The following is a 23,025-nucleotide window of genomic DNA, read 5'->3' as shown; positions in this document are numbered from 1 at the left end:
AAGATCCAACCTTATGTCGAGACACGATGGGAAAACGAACGCAAAGAGTCACGTAGAGCGCCTCCCCACAGGAACTCGTAGATCCGACAAGGCATCATATCCACTGCGGTAGTGGGGCACGGATACTGGGAAGCTTCAGGCGCCGGTCCCATTCTTCTCTGGCTCGAGCTTCCTTCCCGTGCGAGTCGGCCAGGGCCTCTTGTAGCTTGCGCATGTCTAGGAGGATGCGTCGGTTTTCCACCGGACTGACTTCGGGTTCAAATTCATGCTGCAGGATCAGATCATCGGACACCTCGCCTGCCACGGCCGCGAGGTCGTCGAAGATTTTGAGGCATGTGCGGAAGAACCGGTTCTCATCTTCCTGGCGCTTCCATTGTCTCCATTTCTCTTCTAAGGTGTCTCGCAACGAACGGGGATGGTCCTTTTTGGCATTTCGAAGCCGCACAGAGGTCGTTTCCAGGGCCATGGTTGTTCCCCGGGCCAGCGCAATTTGATGGTCGATCAGATTGATTTCCGGGAGGTCATGCCTTGCAGGAGAGTCGGCTGGTCTCCTCCCCTTGCGCAGGATGGATAGCGGGGGAACCGGGGCGACCTCAGGTTCTCGACTGTAGATGCTCGATGCTGCATCGTTGGCTGCTCCTCTCGTCCATATTGCAGACAGCGGCATGGCTCCGTTGGAGATTGGATTTAAAGTAAAACTGACCGCTTGTGCAGACGAAATTGTGGAGTACCGATCCCGATCCAGCAGAATTATATATACTCGGGGGGTGTGTGAGGTTTGGACTAGGTGTATGCGTGCAGACACACTCAGAAGACGGACTAGCGTGAGTCTTCCTTCACTGACACCTCGCGGGACCCTCATATTTCGGGCTCGGACATTAGCCGTTCGTTGGTTAAATCACGACTTTCTTTTCCTTGACCAGACCGTGTGAAATCTTGCTCATGCTCCATTTGCTGGTACGCGGACAAGAACGTCAATTGGGTGTCGAGTGCTGCTGCCGAGCGTAATTTTTTGTCCGTGGAACAGGCCTGCCCGATATACAAAGGACGGTTTACCCACCCTAACATCCCCCAGTCCTTCTGCAGACCCAGAAGGCGATCCCATATTTCAGACGATTCTAAGCCGCTTTCAGTGGGCGTCAATGTGCACTACTTGACACAATTGGCACCGTCATTATTGATCGGTATATGTGTGCGCATTCGCCCCAGAAAGAATATAAATTACTACGGTAGAGAAACTAGAATTGAAGAAGCTGCGTAAAGTCACCGGAGCCGGGTGCAATGTCATGATAGTTGTCAAATGCACCCCCTCCGTCCTCCTGTGTAGGCCACATATCCGACGCCGCTGTCGTTGCCGGTAGAGCATTTCTCAAGGCGGCAGGATCCGCATTTTCCGGTAAACCAGCAGGGCTCCAAAGTCGCTGGTGCCAATCCGTAACGCTATGCTGCATTTCAAGCACCAATTGTTGAGTTTCCTGCCGCTCGGAAAGCTGTTGTCTCCACCGATGCTGGTCGTTCACCAGCTTCTGCTTCTCACTCTGGACGCCTCGAAGGCGCTCCGACAGGGTCTCCTTGTCCCTCTCCAACGTTTCAATTTCCCGCTCCAGGGTTTCGACTGTAGCCAAACATGCCTCGTGATCCTCCAGCGATGGGGCAGAAGGAGGGTCTCGAGAACCAGAACCAGATACCTGTGGCAGCTGGTGGGTGCGTGGAGTCAGCGGAACGATCCGGGCCCAGTAACCGTAGGTGAATGCTTACCGTGGATGGGTGTCGACGGGACCGCAGAGGCTGCTGGGGAGAACGCATTACGGGCTCCGGTCTTTGGAAACATCGTGGTTCGGAAGCGGCGGTACTGCGACTCGAGGTCTTCCGGGTGCTTGCGCGGATGCCCGCCCGCGGTTCTGACTTTGGCATTTCCCGATGACAACAGAACTCGTAGAGAAACAACTGCGCATGTACCGTGCTGAAGGAAGAATTAGCTGGAGAAATTCAAATGCCTGCGAGCAAGCCTGGAAAGAGAGAGTGAACGCCGTTGGCTATGGCAGGTGGGTTTTAAGCAACAAGATTAGCCAAAGCAAGTTAGGGATAACCGCCCATTGGTTATTTTGGCCACATGACCCGGTGGCACTATGGTTGACCAAGTGAGACAGAGTAATGGTTGAGGTCTGCGACAACCTGCTTTGCTGCGGATCCAAGCACCATGGGGTATTTGCCCAGAGCGGTCAAATGTCTAAGTTAACCTTATTCGCTCTGATCTATACCAGAGTTCATTTAGTCTGTGGTCTCTGAAACTGACCCACCTGGTCCGTGGTTCAAGGCTCCCTTCCCTCATTCACACCATCGCACAAGGTAGTATTGACCTGTGGAACTCGGACAACCCCTGGGCAATGAGGCATGTTGACCGGTAGGTGACGTGGGTAAGTTGCGGGTAACTGTTGCATCAATGCGACGGCATTCACTAGGGTAACAAACCCAGGGCAACGATCCCTCCTCATCTAAGTGAACTAAGTGTTCTGGTCTCCCTCCTCTTTCTCGTAGCCCCGCAGTGCTGTACGACAACTCGTGAGGAACAACCATCAACTCCATGGTCGTTCAGACAGAGTCTGCTCAGCTGTTTTGATAGCAAATCCCATAGGAGGCTACGGCGTCCAAGCACCTTTAGACTGGGTACTGCCGGCAGCACCATGTCGGTCAGGCATGGTGAACCATAGTCCGCCGGTGTTTTGTGCACGCATGACTGGGGTCGTTCCCGCTGAATCCATCAACAAAAGATCCTTTCTACGTAGCTGGGAACTCACAATTTCTCGGCCAGTGGGGGAGGAATATGAGGGTTAGATCGAGAGGTGTAGATTCGGCCGTTAGGCATCTCCAACATGGTCTAGCTGCGAATTGCGTACAGCCGCCAGAAGTCATTGTGGCGGCGGAGGACGCTATTGCGCCGCCTGCGGATCTGTTCTTGCTTCACACGGTCCCGATAAGATATCATTAGCACGTACCGCAAAATTATCGCTACTTAGAATCCAGTGCACATATTTTTTGGGTTATATAAATCTACAAAGATTGTGTTGATGGTGGCCTACCAGCTCAAAATCAAAAAGTCTGCTTACTATGAATCTTGCACCCTTGAACACAGGCATCTTTATGGAGGGCATCGCGGTGCAGAAAGAAGAGGTCTAGTGAGCTATCAATCCTATGCCCATGCTAGCCCTCAGAAATCTGCGAAGTACCGGGGCTATGTTCATATAGCGGACCCCGGGCAGATGCGACCCCGTATCTGGGCTCGGTTCACCTCATGGACCCTGGTAAGTCCATTTTCAGCGCTTTTTACTGTATGGCCGTTGTGAGAGGATGGCCAGTCAGAGGGCACCAACCGGGATGTTTTGACGGCTCCCTTTTCAGTTCTGTCTGTCACTGCAGCTCGCCTGACTTCAGTTCCTTTTCTCCTCCTTCCTCACGGTCCTAGCCATTCGCCCCTCTATGTTGTAGTCTTTCTTATTCGGGCATCTTATGAATGTCTTGCGTCTGGCTCCACATCCACAGAAAGAGCCTGCTGTCTGTCGCTACGAACAATTCTGTTGCGAGGGCTGCTGCCTCTACATCCTCCACGCCGCCGTGTGGTTGCTGATACTTGCTCGCCTCTTTATCGCTTCATCACCAATCCCATAGGATTCACCTTGTCGCCTGCAAGGTCATTATTTTCTCGCAATCCTAGATTTTCTGCCTATCGGCGCTCTAGTCGACACTCTTCTTCGTGCCCGGCCGCTGCAACTCCCGGTGTCACCACGAGCATCTGTCCTAGTCAGGCACCCGTCCGCTCTCTCAGCTCTCACATTATACACTCAACCAGACCCCGTCGTATACGTCTCCGTACCGACCAGATGGGTTTGAATGGAGACGCAGGCGCCAAGCGCAAGTGCAGCTCTATCACCACACCCGCTGAACGGCCCGTAAAGCACCTTCGCCCCGAATCGACCGCATTGACACCTGGGGATTCAACTCCTGCCAATGGGACTGTATACGATGTGGAGGATGATGAAGATGCGGGTCGTCTGCTGCCTGTAGGGCCTGCTCAGGTTAACTCGCCGGAATGGCAAGCTACCTTAGAGGAGGTTGTGGAGAGCGTTGTGTCTATCCACTTCTGTCAGACATGCTCCTTCGACACCGAGCTGTCCATGAGTAGTCAGGCTACTGGGTTTGTGGTAGATGCAGAGAATGTATACATATTGACGAACCGACACGTGGTTTGCCCAGGGCCTTTCTGGGGATACTGTATCTTTGATAACCACGAGGAAGTATGTTGTACATTACACATGTGGACCGCCTGATGACAGTGATGCTGATTCGGATTTGTTACTAGTGCGACGTTTGTCCTGTGTATCGGGACCCTGTTCACGACTTTGGAATTTTGAAATTCGACCCGAAGGCTATTCGATATATGAAGTTGAGAGAGCTGAAACTGCAGCCGGATGCAGCTAAAGTGGGATCAGAAATTCGCGTTGTGGGTAATGATGCTGGAGAAAAACTGAGTATTCTGTCTGGTGTCATTAGTCGGCTGGATAGAAACGCGCCCGAATACGGCGATGGCTACAGCGACTTCAATACGAATTACATCCAGGCCGCCGCAGCAGCTAGCGGTGGAAGTTCCGGCAGTCCTGTACTTAACATCGATGGCCATGCGATTGCTCTGCAGGCCGGTGGTCGTGCAGACGGTGCAGCGACGGATTATTTCCTCCCTCTGGACCGACCGCTACGTGCACTGGAATGCATCCGTCGCGGAGAGCCTGTCACGCGGGGAACGATTCAGACGCAGTGGATCTTGAAGCCGTTCGACGAGTGTCGCCGGTTGGGCTTGACGCCTGAGTGGGAGGCGACCGTGCGTAAAGCAGCGCCCACGGAAACCAGCATGCTGGTGGCCGAGATCATCCTGCCCGAAGGCCCGGCGGACGGAAAGCTCGAGGAAGGAGACGTGCTCCTGCAGGTCAACGGGGAGCTTCTCACCCAATTCATCCGGTTGGATGACATTCTGGATTCGAGTGTTGGGCAGAAAGTGCATCTGCTGGTTCAAAGAGGCGGTCAGAATGTGGAGATTGAGTGCCAGGTTGGTGACCTGCATGCCATCACGCCCGACCGGTTCGTGACGGTGGCTGGAGGCACGTTCCATAACCTGTCGTATCAGCAGTCGCGGCTGTATGCCATCGCTACTCGCGGTGTCTATGTCTGCGAGGCTGCCGGCTCCTTCAAACTGGAAAACACCCTGTCAGGATGGATCATCGACTCGGTGGACAAGCGGCCCACGCGCAATCTGGATGAGTTCGTGGAGGTGATGCGAACGATCCCCGATCGTTCGCGCGTGGCCATCTCGTATCGGAATATTCGCGATCTCCACACCCGAGGCACCAGCATCGTCTATATCGATCGACACTGGCACCCGAAGATGCGACTGGCTGTGCGCAACGACGACACCGGTCTGTGGGACTTTTCGGACCTTGCGGACCCTATCCCGGCTCTTCCTCCGGTTCCGAGGAAAGCTGATTTCATTCGACTCGATGGTGTTAGCCAGCCTGCTGCGGCTGACATTGTGCGCAGCTTCGTACGAGTATCCTTTACAATGCTTCTGAAGCTGGACGGCTACCCCCAGTCCAAGAAGACTGGGTTCGGATTGGTCGTCGATGCAGACAAGGGTTTGGTGGTTGTGTCGCGAGCGATTGTGCCGTACGACCTCTGCGACATCAACGTCAAGGTGGCCGACTCCATCATCGTGAACGCTAAAGTAGTTTTCCTGCATCCGCTCCAGAACTACAGTATCATCCAGTACGACCCAAGCCTGGTGCAGGCGCCGGTTCAGAGTGCCAAACTCGCCACCGACTACATCAAGAAGGGACAGGACACGATCTTCGTGGGATTCAACCAAAATTCCCGGATTGTCGTGGCCAAAACCGCCGTAACCGATATCACCACCGTTTCTATTCCAGCCAACGTGTCCGCACCGCGCTACCGCGCGATCAATCTGGACGCCATCACTGTAGACACCGGACTCAGCGGGCAGTGTTCCAACGGCGTCCTGGTTGGCGAGGATGGAGTGGTGCAGGCATTGTGGTTGAACTATCTTGGAGAACGCACGTCTAATTCGCATAAGAATGTGGAATACCATCTAGGATTTGCGACTCCATCTCTCCTTCCTGTCCTGTCGAAGGTGCAGCAGGGAGAGATGCCGAAATTACGGATTTTGAACATGGAGAGCTACGTGGTCCAGATGAGTCAAGCTCGTATCATGGGCGTGTCGGAGGAATGGATTGAGAAGGTGACGCAAGCTAACCCATCGCGGCATCAGCTCTTCATGGTGCGCAAAGTCGGTTGCCCACCGCCTGGGTTCAACTCGGCAGCCGACACGTTTGAGGAAGGCGATATTATCCTGACCTTGGACGGACAGCTGATCACCCGCGTCTCGGAGTTGGATATCATGTACGAGAAGGATATGCTGGCAGCCCTGATTGTCCGAAATGGTCAAGAAATGCGTATTCGGGTGCCGACTGTCCCAACAGAGGACCTAGAGACTGACCATGTGGTCGTGTTCTGTGGTGCTGTGTTGCAGAAACCGCACCATGCGGTCCGTCAGCAGATTTCCAAGCTGCACAGCGAAGTCTACGTCAGCGCAAGAGTATGCCCTCTCCCCCTTTACCACTGCTATCTAAGTCACTAACCACCCATCCATTCTACAGAGTCGCGGATCCCCCTCCTACCAATACGGCTTGGCCCCAACCAACTTCATCACCGCCGTAAACGGCATCACAACCCCGAACCTGGACCGCTTCTCCGAAGAAGTGAGGAAAATCCCCGATAACACATATTTCCGCCTACGGGCGGTGACCTTCGACAATGTGCCGTGGGTAGTGACCATGAAGAAGAACGATTATTACGTATGTCATCATCCTCTACACCTTATCCTTCTTATAAACGCGTAGAACTAACATTAATCTCAGTTCCCCATGTCCAAGTATATCAAAGGCCGATCCCAGCCCTCCGGCTGGCGGACAGTGTGTCACGACAAGGATAAATATAAAGACGGCATTGCGCCGGATGCTGCAAATTTGAACCCGGATGCTATGGACGAGGGGTTTGACGGTGTCAGTGATATTGACCCGGATTTGGAATGATTGGAGGCCGACCTATAGTATTTCGTCATGAGCATGGCTGTGTTAGATATGAAAAGTAGAAATTGAAAAATGGGAAAATGATAGATCCTAAACGATAGAGACTAGTAGCTTTGCGTATACGAAGTTGTAGATGGATGGTATTATTCTGGGTGAATACTTGGTATGAAGTGGCTACCCTGCTGAGATATTATTAGAGTTAAATCTCTGGTATGTTTGGTATTCGTCCCATAACACGCATTTAGTATCATGTACCCCGTATATAAACACGTATTACTTGACAATCTATGTCTCAGAGAATGGAGGATCAAATGATACACAGGGGAAAAAGGAACATATCCTAATGAAAAGAACACAATTTCAGAGGTGATATTTGAACAAGTTGGACCAGACTAATTGCATGAGAGATAGATACCCCGTCTCTGTTCACACAGCGCTAAGGTACTGGACTAAAATACTTCTCTGGAAACAACATGTCCAGATCATTGTTTCTTCCTTCTTCTAAAGCACCTGGCCACGGATGTGTCCAAGTCCGAGCCTGATCCTGGGTTGGTTTTCCACTTGCGTTTCGCCAGTCCATCTCATAGCTATATCCGTGTCCGTGCGTTTATAATAGAAGCACTTCTCGACATCGAGGACAGTTTGCAATATGTTGATGGTGACGAATATGGAGATTCTTCGCATGAGGCAGTTGTTGGTGATGAAGATGACGAAGTAGCTGCCATGTAACCTAAAGACTTATCGGCTTTTAGGCACTTTCACACAGGATACAGAAACATAGTATCCAAAGACATAAGAAGAGTCAAGATGATGCAAAAGCAAGAGATATGCCCAGCAAGATCAATTCCATTCAGAAATGGAAACAAAGAGGTATCGCAAGACAACAGAGATATCCAACTTCAAAGACGTGAAAGTGTGTGTACAGTATAAGATCAACACCAATCACCTCCTAGCATACAATACCCCTTCCAAAGGGATCCACAGCCCGTGAAACCGTTTCACCCCTGATCATATTCCTATTCCCCTTAATGCTAGCAAGGCACATCTTCAATGCCCTGAGATCCCAGTACCGTGCTGTAACGACCTTAGTGCTAAGCACCAACCCCCAACCATCTCCATCTCGGCCGTTTATCTCATACCCACACATATCCACCTCCAAAAGAACTAGCCCCTTCATCTCCCGCAGCACTCAACAGCACGACACAGAATGCTACATGTCATAGCGTCTTGCCAAAGTGTCTTAGCCCGCGCCCTTACAGCACTAACCGAGACGATTCCGAGCGTGAAAGACCGCAACGGCGCATCTGGATGGACAAGAGATGGACATAATTTCGCTGTCATGTCTCTGCTGCTAATCTGACCGGATAAATTGATTGATAATATAAAGGGCGTGCACACGTGTCTGAGGAGACTGAAGTTCGGGGTTGGCTCGCACCCGAAGAGTGATGATATCGAGGATGTGTAAGAAAGTTGTATATAGCGAAGAAGGGGCTATGCTCAGCTGTAGCGGAATAAGTGGTATCATCATCACTGTCGTGAAAATGGGAATAGTGGTATTGGATTTTGATATTTTTTGTTGGAGGGGCGTAGACATCTAGACAGTAGAGGAAGTTGGCTAGGTGCCGGGAGAAGTTCCCTTGGACCGGTGTCCTGTTATATATGGTGTGGTATTCCAAGCGGAGGAGGCGGTAAGGAGGTTGACCCATTGTTGGATGATAGCGGGTCGAGTTAGGAAGTGGTCCCAAGGAGGATAGTATTCAATGATTAGAGTGCGTGTATCTCGAGCGATGCTGCCGTGGTGGAGAATGTCCATGTCAGAAAAAGAGATGTTGTTATTGCTGTGTTTGATGAACCACCCAACCAATATAACCCAACTCTTTTTGAAGGCCATGAGATCCTCATACCGTGACGTGGTTATCTTAGGACTGGGGAGCAATTTCCCTTATCATCCTTGTTGTAGTTCAAAGGAAGCTTGATTGTTATTATTCAGAGGGAAACATGAGGCTATATATACAACGAGAAGATCAACTTGATTGGAAGTAAAGCTGATTCTTCGTATACATGCTTCGGGATTAACTCCGATGGTTCGGCTTGGTTCCTGATCTGCACCAACCTCATATTACAGGAAAAATCAGAGAGCTATACCAAGAACCAATATAGATCGGACAAATAAAAAGAGCCGCAAAAAGAATCTGCTGAAGTCATCATTCTAAAGGTATTGATAGGCATCGAACCTGCTAGGATATGGATGCCTCCCATTCGGCTGCCTAACACAGCCATTGGCCTTTTTCTATGCATTCTTATGAATAAGTGGACGAAATCATTATAAGGCTCGAATTTCTCCCGCTAGTGCGACCAGATGCAGTGCCTGTTTCTCTTCATCTTTCACGGACTTGGTCCCTAACGAAAGAGGTGGAGATGGCCAAAATTCAACATTGGTGATTCGCCAGTTATTCCCTTGGGTATGAACTTCAATTCCAGCACCTCCATCCCGGCTAATGTCATCAACAGTGAGCCGGATTGAGTATGTGTGCGTGGTAATTGGATCTAGTACCCTCGTGAACACATAGCGGTATGTCCTGGACCGTATGCTTACTCCGGTCGCGAGCAACAAGTAACTCGTTGTGCCTAAGCACAGACTCATCAGGCAATGGCATTCGTATTGTTGCGCGCATTCTGGAAGACAGATATTATGGCGACCCGTGTGGGGATCACAAGCCCAGCTGCGCCGATGAAACAAAATGACTCCCACCCGCACACCGGTAGCCTGATGCCTGTGGAATCCACCGATATCCCACGGGACAGACTCCCATTTCCCGCAGTTTTCGCTGAGCTTCTTCCTTCTTCTTACGCTCCTCGATCTCAACTCTCTTTCGAGCAAGCCTCCTGACATGCTCCTCATATTGCCGTCGCTCGTCATCGTCCGGCATATCTGAGTGGCTATCCAGCTTCTTCCTCAAAGCCTTCTCTTCACTAATGATCTCCGCATCATGATTAATTCGTGCCTCGTGATGTTTCAAATCAGCTTGCAGTTTGTTCCAGACCTCGTCAGATACTCCTGGATCGCGAGGCCCGCTCAGGTCGGCCTCTGTTGGAGTTGCATTTGAGTCAGTGTCTGGTGGAGTCAACGGGTTATCTTGTTGCTTTGCCCAGGAAGCAGCCGTTGAAGAGGGTGCTACGCGCGGTGGTCCTGCCGTTGCTTGCATGGCAGCATGAGAAGTCGGCAGATTTGGGACGGTCGCCGTCGCCCGCAGCTGCCGCTCGTGGATTGCGGACTGGAAAACGTCACTGACCATTTCTTCGGTGATCACCATCCGTGTCTGGCCTTCCACTAGAGGACTCGAGAAGACTCTCCTGATGATAGTGTCCGAAATGGTTTTCACATCCCGACCGTTCCCCCAGCCAGGAAGAAGGGATAGGTATTCAAAGGACGCCAGGATCCGAGAGTGAAACTGGCTATCAGGCTGTCGAACAACAGCCTGATCTACTTGGTGAATCTGTCCCAGACTGTCCCGCAGGAGGACCCAGCATTGAGAGGCAGTCAGGTTCTTGAACGTGACTGTCTCCGAGAAGCGACTGGTCAGGCCGGGGTTTGATGCCATAAGGCGGTTGATGTCCTCGTCATAGCCGGCCAGGATAACGATCAGCTTCTTGACAAATTTCTCCTTTGTCAAGCAGTCCACCAGCTGGTCCATGGCCTCTTTTCCAAATGTGCCGTCCGCAAGCCGGTATGCCTCGTCGATAAAGAGAACCCGACCCAGGCCTTTTTCGAGAAGCCTCTCGGTTTTGGGGCCGGTCTGTCCCACATATTGTGCGACCAGATCTGATGAAGGGCACTCCACTACTTCGGGTGCCCCGAGAATACCCATGTCGTAAAAGACCTGCCCCATACGGCGTGCGGTTGATGTCTTGCCAGATCCTAGATCTCTGTCAGCCAACGCAGACTCTATGCCAGAACCGTGACCGAATATATGCATACCTGGAGGCCGCGGAAGAGGAAGTTGAAAGGAATCTTCTCCCGGGAATCCAAACCGAGTTGTTTCATGTTCCTAGCCACATTCTGGTAGCCCTCCAGCTGCGCAACAAGTTGCTCACAACCTACAACACCTTCAAACAGCTTCCGACAGTTGGCGACCGCATTCTGCTCCCGGTCAAAATCAGGATCGAAGTCCAGTGGCTCTAGAATGTCAATATTCTTAGTCTTCCGCGCGGACAGCCGCTGCTGGTGGCGTAGTTTAGCCTTGTCAAGAAGGATATCCACCTCACCAGCATTGCCAAAATTCGGTCGGTTACGGGCGCGACTAAGACATTGGCGAACAACTGACTTTGCCTCTGCAGTTGCGCTGAAACCGAGTTGTTTAAGCTTTAGGTTCAGTATGTCTTGCAGATCATCATCAGTGAAATCCTCGAAGTCGAATGCGGTGCTCATTGGAAAACGTCGCGAGAGGCCTTCATTCACTGTCTGGAACATTCTTTCCATCGCGTCCCTGTATCCCAGAAGCAGGACACAGCGATCATCGCCGGGGACGCTTTGCACTTTTGCAACCAAAGTGTCGATGACCGCGGTTTTGAATATATCTGGGCCAGTGCCACCGTCTACACTTGAGGACGTGCCACCTAGCATGTACGCTTCGTCGATGACTAGAACTTTGCCAAGGGTGGAGGCCAGAATGCCTTTCGTCGCGGCCTCCGAGCCCCCAATGACGTTGCCAATGAAGTCAGATGGGTTTTTGACGACAACTGACAGAGAAACAGGAGTCAGTCAACGGAAAAGCCCTATGTGAAGATAGATAGCTTGCGGGTCAAGAATTACCTTCTCCGTTTGAAAGATATCCCATGTCAGCCAGGAGCTTCCCGTACAGTTTTGCGACCGTGGTTTTGCCGGTGCCTGGATTCCCGACGAAGACCTTATTGAGCGAAAACTCCACCATGGGCTTTTCCTCCAGCTCCCGTTGGTAATTAAAGGCGACTGTGTCGAATAAGGCTTGGACAGACTGTTTCACGAGGCGGAGACCTGTCAGGGCTTGCAGCTTGTCCCAAGTGGCGTTCTTCTTAAGCACCGTGCGCGGGTCTGGACCGAGAAGATCTTCCTTCGTTAGAAGGAGATCGTCGGTGAGCTCTTTTGATCTCCGTTCTCGCTGCAGTCGTCTTGCCTGACGCTCTGTGATACGCGCGAAAACATTGTGGACGGTACGGGCGTTCCCAAACCCTTCACGACCGCGGCCGCGACCGACACGCCGTGCGACAATGCGCATGTACAGTCCATCCGGCCCATCGTCCACCCTCATTCGTCCCTTATACTTCTTGTTCATGTGATGATGGAGAATGGTACGCAGTTCCTCATCTGAATAGTCCTGGAACTGCAGTTCAATAGGGAACCTGCTGGGGAGTCCGGGATTGTGGGCAAAGAAGCTCTCCATATTCTTGTTGTATCCGGCAAGGATGAATATGACCTTTCCTGTCAAATTCTCCACCTCTGCCAACAGGAAATCAAGAACCGAGCTACCCCCCGCGTTGTTGCCGGATGTCAACTGATAGGCCTCGTCGATAAACAGGGCTCCTCCACCGTTCGACTTTATTTCGTCAAGATGTTTCTGGCACCCGGAAACGCCGCCGTTTGCGAGCTTGGAACCCGATGTCTCGATGAAGAAGCTTCCCGGGATGACACCAACAGAGCTGAGAAATTGAGCATACAGCCGCGCCACCGTAGTCTTACCTAGAGGGACATGATTAATATTCGGAAGAAATCAGCACCGAAATACTACACGAACCTGTTCCTGGGTTGCCAAGGAGGGCGGCCACGAACCGCTCTTCCAACAGACTTGCCCCCTGCCGAACGACCACATCCACCTTGGCCTTGATGGCAAGAAAGCTGTCCTTGACGCTTTCGAGTCCGACCATGTCCATAAGTATGTCCAGGGCTGTGTTTGACTGGCCTTCTTCCGTCTTCTGCCTCTCCCACTCGTCTCGTGCAGCCGACTCGAGGGTGACCTTTTCTGACTCATCATTATCGTTATCAGTCCTACCAGCTGAGTCCGTCGTCTGGGCTGATTGGGGGGTACTGAGGCGACTCGCGGCCGCAGTCAGGCTCTCAAGTTCCTTTTGCTTTTTGGCAAGAGCGTCTTGATGATCCTGGATCTTTTGTTTATTGACCAGGAGCTCCCGCTGCCTTTCGATTCTGTTTTGGATCTCCGCAAGTTGCTTCGCATGCTCTAGCTGGATCTTCCGTCGCTTCTCCTCCAGTTTGGCATCTTCATTTCTTTTCCGTTCAGCTTCGATTGCCTCCTCGAGACAGGTCGGGCAGACCTTGGGCTCTCCCCGGAAGCATTGCCAGAAGTAATCGTGATTTTTGGGGCAGGTCTTATGCATGGTCATAGTGCATTTCATCCTCTTGTGATCCTGAACGCGGTGACACCGTCGAATACATGTGTGAATCTGACATGGGAGTAAGGTCGAGCTATTATCCCCATTTGAGTCAGCCATAGAAGCAATACATATGGATTGAACGTCAACACACCATGGATCCGAACATCCTCCATCAGGACATTCCTTTTCGAATTTCTCAGGCGACTGCACGACGACCATGCGGTCTGGATGGTTCTCACATTTGAGGGGAACACCATCGTATACCTGACCATGGGCCTGGAGCATCTCAAATAGAGGCTGCCACGTGGAGTGTCCTTTTCGACTCGCTAGGAATGTACTCGCGTTCCCAATCATCACTAGGGCGTTTCTTGCCCGGGAGAGGAGAACATTGACACGCTCTGGAGCGGCCATGAAACCAATTTCCCCTACCTCATTGCTACGCGTCAGGCTTGCGATCACAATGTTCCTCTCTTCACCCTGGTAATTATCTGTCTGGGTTACTCTCTGCCGGGGAGATTAGAAGGTTGCCACGCTTACCGATGGTTGATATGCGAATAGGATTTCTAGTCACCTTTGTACTCCCCGGGATCAGAAGACCGGCCTGTATGAGATCATTCGCATCCAGGTCGTTCAGTACTGGGTCATTGGTTTTGCTCAGCTCCGTACGTAGTAAAGACAGCTGGCCCAAGTACGGTGTTAGGATCACTATGTCGTCCGTGCCGTACCCTTGCTGCCCGAGGTACTTGACAACCATTAATGTCATCTCCACCTCGAATGGATTCTGCTTGCTTGCCTTCATAGTTGGGTCCCTTCTTTCGGCATATTCATGAAGTCCACGTTCGGGGTGGCAGTGATTTACAAATACGACGTCACTTTGGAACCCACGGAGTGAGGGTCGCTTGCACGTCCTCTCCGAATCCTGTAAGTCCGGATATGTCAGATGGCGGACAAGTCGGGATATCTCCGGGCGCATGCGGTGTTGTGTTGTTAGGGAGCTGTGCGGATAGCCCTTGGAGATGAGTCGTTCGAAAAGGGAGCGGTTGAGGTCCAGTCCATCGCCTTTTTCGACAGACAAGTTGTAATTGTTGATCTTGGGGCGTAATTGCTTATGGTCCCCGATTAACACCAGCTGCTGTGTGTCCAGAGTCATGGCTGTCAGGATGTGACTTTCCAGGATCTCCCCGGCCTCCTCCACAATCAAGACGTCAGGTTTAGCGACCCGCAAAGCCGTTGCATATCGGGCGGCCGCGTTTGTTGTGCATGCCACAATTCGTTTATTTTCGAGAACAGCGCAATGTCGCTTATGATAAAAGTATTCATCCAGGTCCTTTGAGATATCATGACATCTCTTGACAAGCTCAACTAATTGAGCGGATTTGTCACGAAGAATGTTCCTCTGCCAGGTCTCTACCAACTCCCGGCGCTTGGAAGGTGCCATTGCCCAGATATAAGAGTGCTGAGGACTGAGGAGGTCGCGGAGAGTACCCGCGTCCCGCCCATTCCGCCATGCATCCCACAGATAGTGTTTTCCAACACTTCTACCACGTCTTCCAATGCGTTGCATACCCGTCGGCTCTTCGGGCACGGTGAATGCGTCAAAGAAGGTGCTGTCTTCGGAAAACTCTAGGTATTCGAGCATGTCATCTTTGGAAATAGAGTCACGGTTGTACTTTTCGGAGTAAGATTGCAGCTCCTTGAGTACTTCGTCTAGCTTTTCCCTGTTCTGGTTCACAAAGGACCACGAATCGACGCCGGACATGCCTCGAGACTGCTCAAAAAGTCCGAGCTCCTTGGTACGTGACGTAGATTTGGAACCGAGCCGTACCATGGACGTGCTTGGGATGCCGATGTCAAGGTCTTCCAGGAACTGATCTAATGCATGGTTCGTGTAGCAGATAATCATGAGGGTCTTATCTGTTTTATCGTGTAGGATCTTGGCAATCAATGCACCAAGAAATGACTTCCCAGTTCCTGTGTTGGCACTTGTTAGCCCTTGACATAACACTTGGAAGAGCGGATGCAAATTCACCAGGTGGCCCTTGGATCGTGCTTATGCTTTGCTGCAGACCGCTCAAGAGAGACTGAAGCTGTGAATCGTCCAGAGATATGTTCTTCTCGGTATCGATAATCCGATTAAGCGACTGGCCCCTGCTGGTCCGTATTTGTTCGATGATAGTTTCCAGATCTCCCTCGAATGTCAGCCGCTCCGGCGAGGGAGCTTGCGCAAGCAGTATCCTTGACAGGGGGTATTCCATCACTGACTGCAATCGTTGAAGAATCGGCTCATATGCAAAGATTGGAGTATTGACAATCACGAACGTGAACAAAAACCCCATCTTGGCGCATGCGAGAACGCGGTGGAGGGCAGAGTCACCTTGCACGCTCAAGGCGAGTGTCGGGATGTCGTCTGTGAGATCTGATGACCCACGATCTAAAGAAGCAAATCCGACGACCTCCTTCTTATTTAGCAAGCACCCAAATGACTGGCGCTTCAGAAAGTTGGGACTATCACCCAGTAGCTGCCCACGTTCAGTCTTGGACAAAGGGGATAAACGGGGTATGCCGTTTGTGCATTCGAATTGAACATTACAGGTCCTTCGGCGGTTTTCCTCCTCACCATAGCCAATTCCCCTAAAGCGAAGTCTATCGATGGGCAGGGCAGACCTTCTTCCCTTTTTCTGACCACGAGCAAGCTGGAGATCATTCTTCAGCTCTGCCAGCAAGTCTTCTCTCAACAGGCGGAACTGGTTATCGTAATGAGCGACCGGTCGTTCGTCCGCCGGAAGCTGGTAGATGTCTTCCATACGGCGGTAGAAGGGCCTCTGTGTCGCAGCGATCTCATCTGGTGTTGGGAGAATAGAGATGTCACGAAAGCACTCAAAGTCGTTGTCATGTCTGCCGCCGGGTCGATAGTCATCCTTCACGTCTAGTCTAGTTGTGAGGGTGTTCAAGATAGCGTCAATGCGATAACCGATCGTGCGGATCTCAAGGGAGAGTGAAACGAGGAATGTCCGGGCCCGCGAGATTTGCTGGGCAGTGGCAATTATTTCAGAGGCACAGCCCTGCGTAGTGATAAGTTTGAGAAGTAACCAAGCAAAACCTAGCTCAGCCTTCTCATTGAGCTTCTTCTGGGTGTGGAGCTGTATAAGGGCATTCCAGAATGTAGGAGGTTGAGTGATTCGGGAGACAATCTGACGGAGAAATTGTCCACTCCCAAAATCCTCGATGGTTGGATGTTGTATGTAGCTGAGGAACGGGGTGGCGTAATTGTTGATGAAGTCCAGCGATAAATCCAGACGGAAGCTGTTCTGGAGCGAATCGCTCAGAGGGGGAGAAGCAAGCACCCGTTCGATACAGCGTAAATGATCATCTTGGGCACAAAGAGCTTCTAAAAGTAATTTGGCATCACCTGGTTTTGTCACCTGTCTCTTTCCCTTCTCAAGCAACAGCAAGTTCCTGGAAAGTTTGTCGGAGCGCGTCGCCATTGCACGATAGAAGCCACTTATGACTGATCGCAGGGAGGGAGTTGTGTGATGATCGAGGATGAGTGAGTCGAGTGCACAGCTGAGATAGCCAACGCCGGCCAGAGCCCCGCATGCAAGGGAGAGAGATAAACCAATGTTGGGTGAATGACGAGGCTGACATGTGAACGGTCACACCATTGACCGGGGTGCGATCGCGGGCCATGCGTCGGTACCCAGCGAGCACTCCTCAATCTTGACTTTGCCCAACCCCGCCCAGTGTCATTGGTAAAAGGTCAGCTCAAGCAACCTTGATTCTCTCGAAAATAGCGAGTATTATCATGTGGAGGGTTTCGTCAGGTCGCTATCCACCCAAGCCTCGTGGTGCTCGGCGTGGCTGGTCGGGTGTCAGACAACATGGGAACAGACGAGACTCAGTTGTCAAATCACCAGCGCCCCCATATGGTCCTCTACTGGTAGAAATTGGCAATACCGAACTTGAAAGGTCAGAGGAATGCCCCCAAATCGCAGACTGCGAGGATGTCAGTTCGTACACATGGCTGGGTCGAGCTGCACCATCAATTCTCATACCCGGTACGTTTCCCACCTTCTATCGGCGGCTCTGGAGCGATAATAGTAATGGAGGTCAATCTACAAGGCGAACCGCCCATCTGGACCCCTGGAACTTAAGACCGCCAGCTGGAACCCGATCTCCTTGTCTCTACAAGCTTACCGTTCCAAGCACCAGACACACATCATCCCAGCGGAACATTCCACGGTCCACCGAGAAGCGCGTGTACAATCGAACTGCAATGACAACCAGCCCTATTGCCCATTCGCTGAGCATCTCCGCGATAAGGTTGTAGCCCATGTTTTGGACAAAGTACCACACGCAAAGGAGCCTGCGTGTGTTGAGCGAAAGTCGAGAATGAACCACGGGTTGAGGTACCGGTCTGGCTAACGGAGACAGCGTTGCATCTAAATGTCACGACATGGTGGAAACCCTCACCATACGGCAAGAAAAGAAAAAATTACGAAAAGCAGTGAAGCGAAACGATATGGTACAAATGACCGTCACTTTGCGCTTCGCATCCTGTGACACAAACATAGTAGACTATAGGTTATCCAGCGAGGTAAATGAAACACCTTCCCCGTAATTCCTTCGACTATATTGGTGAGGCTGGAGTGGAGAGGGCATATAACGCACACTAAAGCAGAGGATCCAGCGCTGGCCTTACATAGTCAGACAAAAAGGCTACGCCTCTCTGGGACTGATTCTCGTCATTGGATCCGTGTTGGGAAAGCCGCAGATCGCCCTCTCCCTCTCCCTCTCTCCGTGCTGCAGGAAAAATGCCAATCACACATGGCAGAACCCAACTAGTAGTTCTCGAACCATGGAAGAAAAAAGATTAAGCCTGACTAGAACGGCCGCCGGTCGGAGTCAACCAAGCCCTGCATTTTCTCCCTGCCTCGTCGGACAGGATGGGAGACATGCCGTGCTAAGGGGGGATTGTGGCAGGCGTCAGGATAGCACCATAATTGAGGTCGACATGAACCACTAGATGTTTCCAAATTCCTATATGGATCTATACCACCTGAGCAGTGGCAGGAGCATCGTACAGTACACTCTTTGCCTCGCCGGGGGCCGGGGGGGGGCGCGGGTGGAGGGGTGGATAGTGTGTGTGAAAGCTGAGGCCGACGGTGGACCCCAAGCACACACTGCTTGGTGCTCACGTACTACGTAGTAGACTACTGAAAATGTTTTCAAGCGCAGCTCGGGCCTCACAAGGCTCGCATAGGCTAGTTTGGAACAGCAATTATGTATTGCCCGTCATCGAGGAACTCACACAGGGAAACAATGTTTCTCTTATTTCTTTTAGGCCGGTTGCGACATGCAGTACATTTACCCTGTCTTACTGTACAAAGAAACGGAGCTAGTGTGATTTGTTACTAGTTTCCATCACCAAGCCACTTTACTCAACCATCTACGTCACGTTCATTCATTTGTCTTGTCACCTCAGAAGTCGTCACAGAAATGCTTAAGGAAGCCTCGGATTTTGCTACACGGAAATGAGCCTTCGCCAACTTGCCTGATTACAGTGTGTCGATGACCGACGTATTCACACTGGGAAAAATGAAGACTTGAAGTGCCATCATAGGCTCTCCATGCTTAATCATACTCTGCAGAGCGCCTTTGGCCCCATAGCTGCAGTATTGCATGGCAAATTATCTTCTACATAAAAGCAATAGAACCGCGCAGTATTGGATCTGTGCGAGCATTTGGTATTCCAACAAATAGAGTCTACTGGTAAGTGAGCGACAGTGGTTAACTGTATTTGACCTAACCCTTGTTTCAATGCGAGGTGCGATATACTGAGCAGGTGCTCGGGGACCAGTTCTTTATTGGGAGAGGAACGCCTTTCTCAACGGATAGCCTCTCCGTTTTCCATTCCTGACCATTCACCGAATGCTGTCACAGGCTGTATCACATAGAACAGGTAATAAGACAGGCATGATTCCGTGTTCGTTATGGCGTCTGGTGTCTTTTTTTTCTTTTATCTTTTTCCTCTGCAGGTTCACTGACGAACAGGAGTAATCCCGTGAGACGTCCAAGGTACAATTATCATGTGTTTATACACATATCTGCATCACCCTCTCAACAGATTTTGGCATGTATCATAGCCTAAACTCGATTGAAGTACTTCGAATCCTATCACCCAGAATGGTTCTTGCTCAGAAGCTGGAGACAGGTATCCTGCGAATTTCCACTCACCTCTTTGTTTGGAATTTTGAAAGTGGAGTGATGGCTATACGCAGCACTGACGTACATCGTGTGAGCTGTTAGCGGTTTTTACATGACACATTTTCCATAATATTATCTGGTTATAAGTAGGAACATAATGCTTTTTCATTCCACAATATGTACAATCATGAATTCTAAGTATGTGGAAGGTGTAGCAGGCAATGACAATCGCGCATCGAGACAAATTAGCTTCCAATATCATTTAGACTTACATGGAGGAACTTTTAGTCATAGCTTATTAACATCTGGAAAGCTTCAGAATGGCTGTGTTTGGTAGCCAAGATTGTTTCTAACGGAAGTTATATTTAGCAACAAATTCGGTCTATCGTATAAATTGGTTATTCTTCCTGCCTCAACAATGATAGATCCCTTAGCCACTAGTGCATGCCAATGGAGGAATACGCACGCCGTACTCAACTATCTCTCGGTTAATTATGCTTGGGCTCCAGGGGCCGCCCCAACTCCCACCACCCTTCACTATACTTTCAATTCGATACGCCATTCAGCCTGTAGCATCTCTGCAGGCTGCCTTTGTTCGTCTTCCCCCTCTCGCCCTCCTTATTTTCGCCCCACCATAGCCGGTTGCTACAGTCGGAGCCACCATACTCCAATTTTGGTCGCCTGAATCATTTATCATACTTTTATTCACTTCCACATGTATCCTGGCTTTCCTCGGATTACCACTCTCAAGTATCAGTCCCCTCTGTCCACTTTTCATTTTCCTCAAATAGCTTCTTTCCAAACCTCCGGACTTGCGTTACCTCCCTGTGCTTTTACTATATCGCTAGTCGGGCCACTCCTTGCTATACTAAGTCAGGGTTCACCTGTCCAGAATAACTGGACTCTGCGCTTGAACCTTTGATCATGAGACATTATGATGGACGTGGTCATTACTGCATTTGGGATATTTGTAACAAGGTGGATAGTTTCTTCTCATCATTTCCTGGTTTCCACCTCAGACTTTATCTGTCACATCAGACTAGATTCCACGCTTACGGTAGCAGGTCTTCAGTCGCAAAGCAGACCTGCGCAGGCACTACCGCATACACACCAATGAGCGGCCGTATCATTGCACTGTCAAGAACTGCAATAAAGTTTTATCCAGAGAAGTGCGTTGACGGTGCATTCGCGAACTCACACGGGAGAGAAACCTCACGTTTGTGAGGACAGAGGATGCCACAAAGCTTTCGCTGATGTACGTACTATTCCTCTCTTGCCCTTTTCTTTTAGTACTGACCACCACCAGTCGTCAAGTCTTGCACGCCATCGGAGGATACATACAGGACAGCGGCCCTATATTTGCCGGGTGTCAACTTGCAAGCGAACGTAAGTAGTAGCCCGGTTATGATATTGCTGGCTCCTAAAAATATGAAGGTTCCGCCGCAAGGAGGATTTGACCAAGCATCAACTTCGGTCCCATCCCCCGAAAACCGTAAATCCGCCGTCCTCAATAAATACGGTATCTAGACATCCTTATCCATGGCAGGTCGCCATTCCCGCATTGAATGAACGTCATCTTTCAACTCGGCAAGAAACATACCCTCATACGCAGTCACCGACTTCTGCATTCGATGCCCACCAAACAGTATACGTAACACCAGCTCCCGTATAAATTCAACCCCCGATTGTGACGCAGCCTACAATGGTCGCATCGATGGTCGACATACAGCGTGCTCAGCAATACTGCGTACAACTAGTACAGCAAAGATGGCAATATGATCATGTCTACCAGGAATATCTATCAGTGGGGTTTCAGCAACCCTATCATAGCCACCCAATGGCAACATGCCCTTCGCGTATGATCACTAATAATGTGGCTACAAGCCGCCAGCCTATATTCTAAGCCAGCATTAATGGACGCATGGGGTTGATATCTGCGCTGCGGACTATTGAGCCGACAACATAGTCAACGGCGACTGCTTCAGGCCACGATTTATTATGCGATTGCAATAAACGTGATCTTTTAATCGTGGCTCATTTATAAGTCCTATTCTGGCCAGCTGCCTCATCCTCCGGCGTTTGTCTTCCTCTGTTTTGCAACTCTTAAGTCTTATGCTGTCTGCTGTGGATTATAACAGCTGGTTTGATTACTCCACTGTATCCACCCTGCAAACGGGCATTCGTACTTGACTCTGTTTCTCCAATCCTTTGTATATGTTGAGGAGAAGAGGAGACAGGAAGTGGGGTAAATACTGTCAAAGATGCTGTTTGTGAAAGTCCTATCAGCACATAATACATTCCCTTTGGGCCCGGATGACGTGTCACCTATGGTGACAGATCCTTGGTGGACGGGTGGATGTGGTCTGCTATATCCAGTCTCACAGCCGCTGTCTACAAGATGTAACTGCAGTACACTGCCTAAGCTATTGCAGATCCTCGACAAGCTGATCATTCAATGATTGGCCTTGGTTGGTGTTTCCCCTGCAAATTCTGTATAGCTCTTGCTGGTAGGAAGAGGCTAGGGTCCGGAAGTCGATTTCTTCCCCCCCGCCCCACACGATGCGGATTGAATATTTAGACATCTACCGATTTTGCTCCTGCCTCTGAGTGCACATCAAGCTTGGCAGTTGCGAGTAAAAAGATGGCAATGACGGTAGAACTATCCTGGGAGTTGGCTGCGGTTAGCCCTTGGCTCAGCCAAGTGTGGCTTTCTGAAAGGCCTAAGACTCGTGAGAATGTAAGATATCAATTCACGGAATGGTATCTACCAAAGAAATAGAAGGTGAACTGTAGTAGTCCTGTTCTCAATGTGGGACAGATGGTCGCAGTGACCGGTACGAAGTTCCGTCTTGGCCTCTTTTCCTCGAAAGACACGGGTAGTGACAAGAGCGCCTGCTTATGTCGCATCCCCACCCGTATAAGCACCCGGCATTGGCTCGTTACCGCCAAGCATAACTAGGATAGGTGGGTTTCGAAAATGCGGTCCACTATGTGGCCGGAGGTAGCTCGTATCTTTCGGATCCGACTAAAGATCCTTTGGCTAGAGTTCCGATGATCGTTGGCTCATAAGGAAAATGAAGTTTCGTCATACCTAGGATGGGGGCACCGTAAATTATGTCTCTCTCACGTCCTGCTGTCATATCTGTCTGTATACAATGCGTTCATTATCCGTGGGACGTTCATACTGCAAATGTGCATGCGCTGGCATGTCCTGGATTCCTTAATTTGGGCGTCTTCCAGCTCTAATTTCAGGAGCTTATTGCTGCAGGTGCGGACACCTCATGAGGTCTTCGGAAGGGACGCT

General features: G+C 50.7%; 6 protein-coding genes across 6 annotated transcripts; 3 read left to right on the top strand and 3 right to left on the bottom strand.

Annotated features, from left to right (window-relative positions):
• Nucleotides 1-94: 94 nt before the first annotated feature.
• Nucleotides 95-754, bottom strand: BDQ94DRAFT_186079 (uncharacterized protein; the record flags this gene model as incomplete). Its single annotated transcript, XM_026775052.1, has 1 exon — nucleotides 95-754. Exon 1 carries the CDS (start codon nucleotides 665-667, stop codon nucleotides 95-97), a length of 573 nt encoding a protein of 190 aa, XP_026619897.1. The 5' UTR covers nucleotides 668-754.
• A 316-nt stretch (nucleotides 755-1,070) lies between these two features.
• Nucleotides 1,071-2,004, bottom strand: BDQ94DRAFT_154891 (cell division protein ZapB). Its single transcript, XM_026768376.1, has 2 exons — nucleotides 1,759-2,004; nucleotides 1,071-1,697 (listed from the first exon to the last, which is right to left on the bottom strand). The coding sequence occupies exons 1-2, from the start codon at nucleotides 1,912-1,914 to the stop codon at nucleotides 1,239-1,241; spliced, it is 615 nt and encodes a 204-aa protein (XP_026619896.1). The 5' UTR covers nucleotides 1,915-2,004; the 3' UTR covers nucleotides 1,071-1,238.
• Nucleotides 2,005-3,511: 1,507 nt separating this feature from the next.
• On the top strand, nucleotides 3,512-7,166 carry BDQ94DRAFT_154890 (trypsin-like serine protease; the record flags this gene model as incomplete). The annotated part of the gene is made up of 5 exons (XM_026768375.1): nucleotides 3,512-3,617; nucleotides 3,667-4,292; nucleotides 4,358-6,658; nucleotides 6,720-6,917; nucleotides 6,981-7,166. 5 exons carry the CDS (start codon nucleotides 3,512-3,514, stop codon nucleotides 7,152-7,154), a joined length of 3,405 nt encoding a protein of 1,134 aa, XP_026619895.1. The 3' UTR covers nucleotides 7,155-7,166.
• Nucleotides 7,167-9,334: 2,168 nt separating this feature from the next.
• Nucleotides 9,335-17,060, bottom strand: BDQ94DRAFT_186075 (P-loop containing nucleoside triphosphate hydrolase protein). Its single transcript, XM_026775051.1, has 7 exons — nucleotides 15,547-17,060; nucleotides 14,055-15,488; nucleotides 13,669-14,005; nucleotides 12,923-13,608; nucleotides 11,965-12,867; nucleotides 11,131-11,891; nucleotides 9,335-11,059 (listed from the first exon to the last, which is right to left on the bottom strand). The coding sequence occupies exons 1-7, from the start codon at nucleotides 17,000-17,002 to the stop codon at nucleotides 9,863-9,865; spliced, it is 6,774 nt and encodes a 2,257-aa protein (XP_026619894.1). The 5' UTR covers nucleotides 17,003-17,060; the 3' UTR covers nucleotides 9,335-9,862.
• Nucleotides 17,061-17,256: 196 nt separating this feature from the next.
• Nucleotides 17,257-17,786, top strand: BDQ94DRAFT_127022 (uncharacterized protein). Its single transcript, XM_026763886.1, has 2 exons — nucleotides 17,257-17,572; nucleotides 17,637-17,786. Exons 1-2 carry the CDS (start codon nucleotides 17,320-17,322, stop codon nucleotides 17,666-17,668), a joined length of 285 nt encoding a protein of 94 aa, XP_026619893.1. The 5' UTR covers nucleotides 17,257-17,319; the 3' UTR covers nucleotides 17,669-17,786.
• Nucleotides 17,787-20,645: 2,859 nt separating this feature from the next.
• Nucleotides 20,646-21,640, top strand: BDQ94DRAFT_186071 (C2H2-type zinc finger protein; the record flags this gene model as incomplete). Its single annotated transcript, XM_026775050.1, has 6 exons — nucleotides 20,646-20,699; nucleotides 20,786-20,857; nucleotides 20,887-20,976; nucleotides 21,028-21,107; nucleotides 21,156-21,387; nucleotides 21,418-21,640. 6 exons carry the CDS (start codon nucleotides 20,646-20,648, stop codon nucleotides 21,622-21,624), a joined length of 735 nt encoding a protein of 244 aa, XP_026619892.1. The 3' UTR covers nucleotides 21,625-21,640.
• Between the last annotated feature and the right edge of the window lie 1,385 nt (nucleotides 21,641-23,025).

This window comes from Aspergillus welwitschiae (assembly GCF_003344945.1).
Source record: "Aspergillus welwitschiae strain CBS 139.54b unplaced genomic scaffold BDQ94scaffold_81, whole genome shotgun sequence".
Classification (NCBI taxonomy): domain Eukaryota; kingdom Fungi; phylum Ascomycota; class Eurotiomycetes; order Eurotiales; family Aspergillaceae; genus Aspergillus; species Aspergillus welwitschiae.
This window is presented reverse-complemented; position numbering and strand designations above follow the sequence as displayed.

Bases quoted from the DNA above. Each gene is read 5' to 3' on its own strand.
- BDQ94DRAFT_154891 (XM_026768376.1), bottom strand. From the start codon at position 1,914: ATGCCAAAGTCAGAACCGCGGGCGGGCATCCGCGCAAGCACCCGGAAG. The intron at 1,698-1,758 runs GTAAGCATTCAC...CGCACCCACCAG, and splicing joins CCCGTCGACACCCATCCACG to CTGCCACAGGTATCTGGTTC.
- BDQ94DRAFT_186075 (XM_026775051.1), bottom strand. From the start codon at position 17,002: ATGGCGACGCGCTCCGACAAACTTTCCAGGAACTTGCTGTTGCTTGAG. The intron at 15,489-15,546 runs GTGAATTTGCAT...GTGCCAACACAG, and splicing joins CACGATCCAAGGGCCACCTG to GAACTGGGAAGTCATTTCTT. The intron at 11,060-11,130 runs GTATGCATATAT...GGATCTGGCAAG, and splicing joins TCCTCTTCCGCGGCCTCCAG to ACATCAACCGCACGCCGTAT.
- BDQ94DRAFT_127022 (XM_026763886.1), top strand. From the start codon at position 17,320: ATGTGGAGGGTTTCGTCAGGTCGCTATCCACCCAAGCCTCGTGGTGCT. The intron at 17,573-17,636 runs GTACGTTTCCCA...TCAATCTACAAG, and splicing joins ACCATCAATTCTCATACCCG to GCGAACCGCCCATCTGGACC.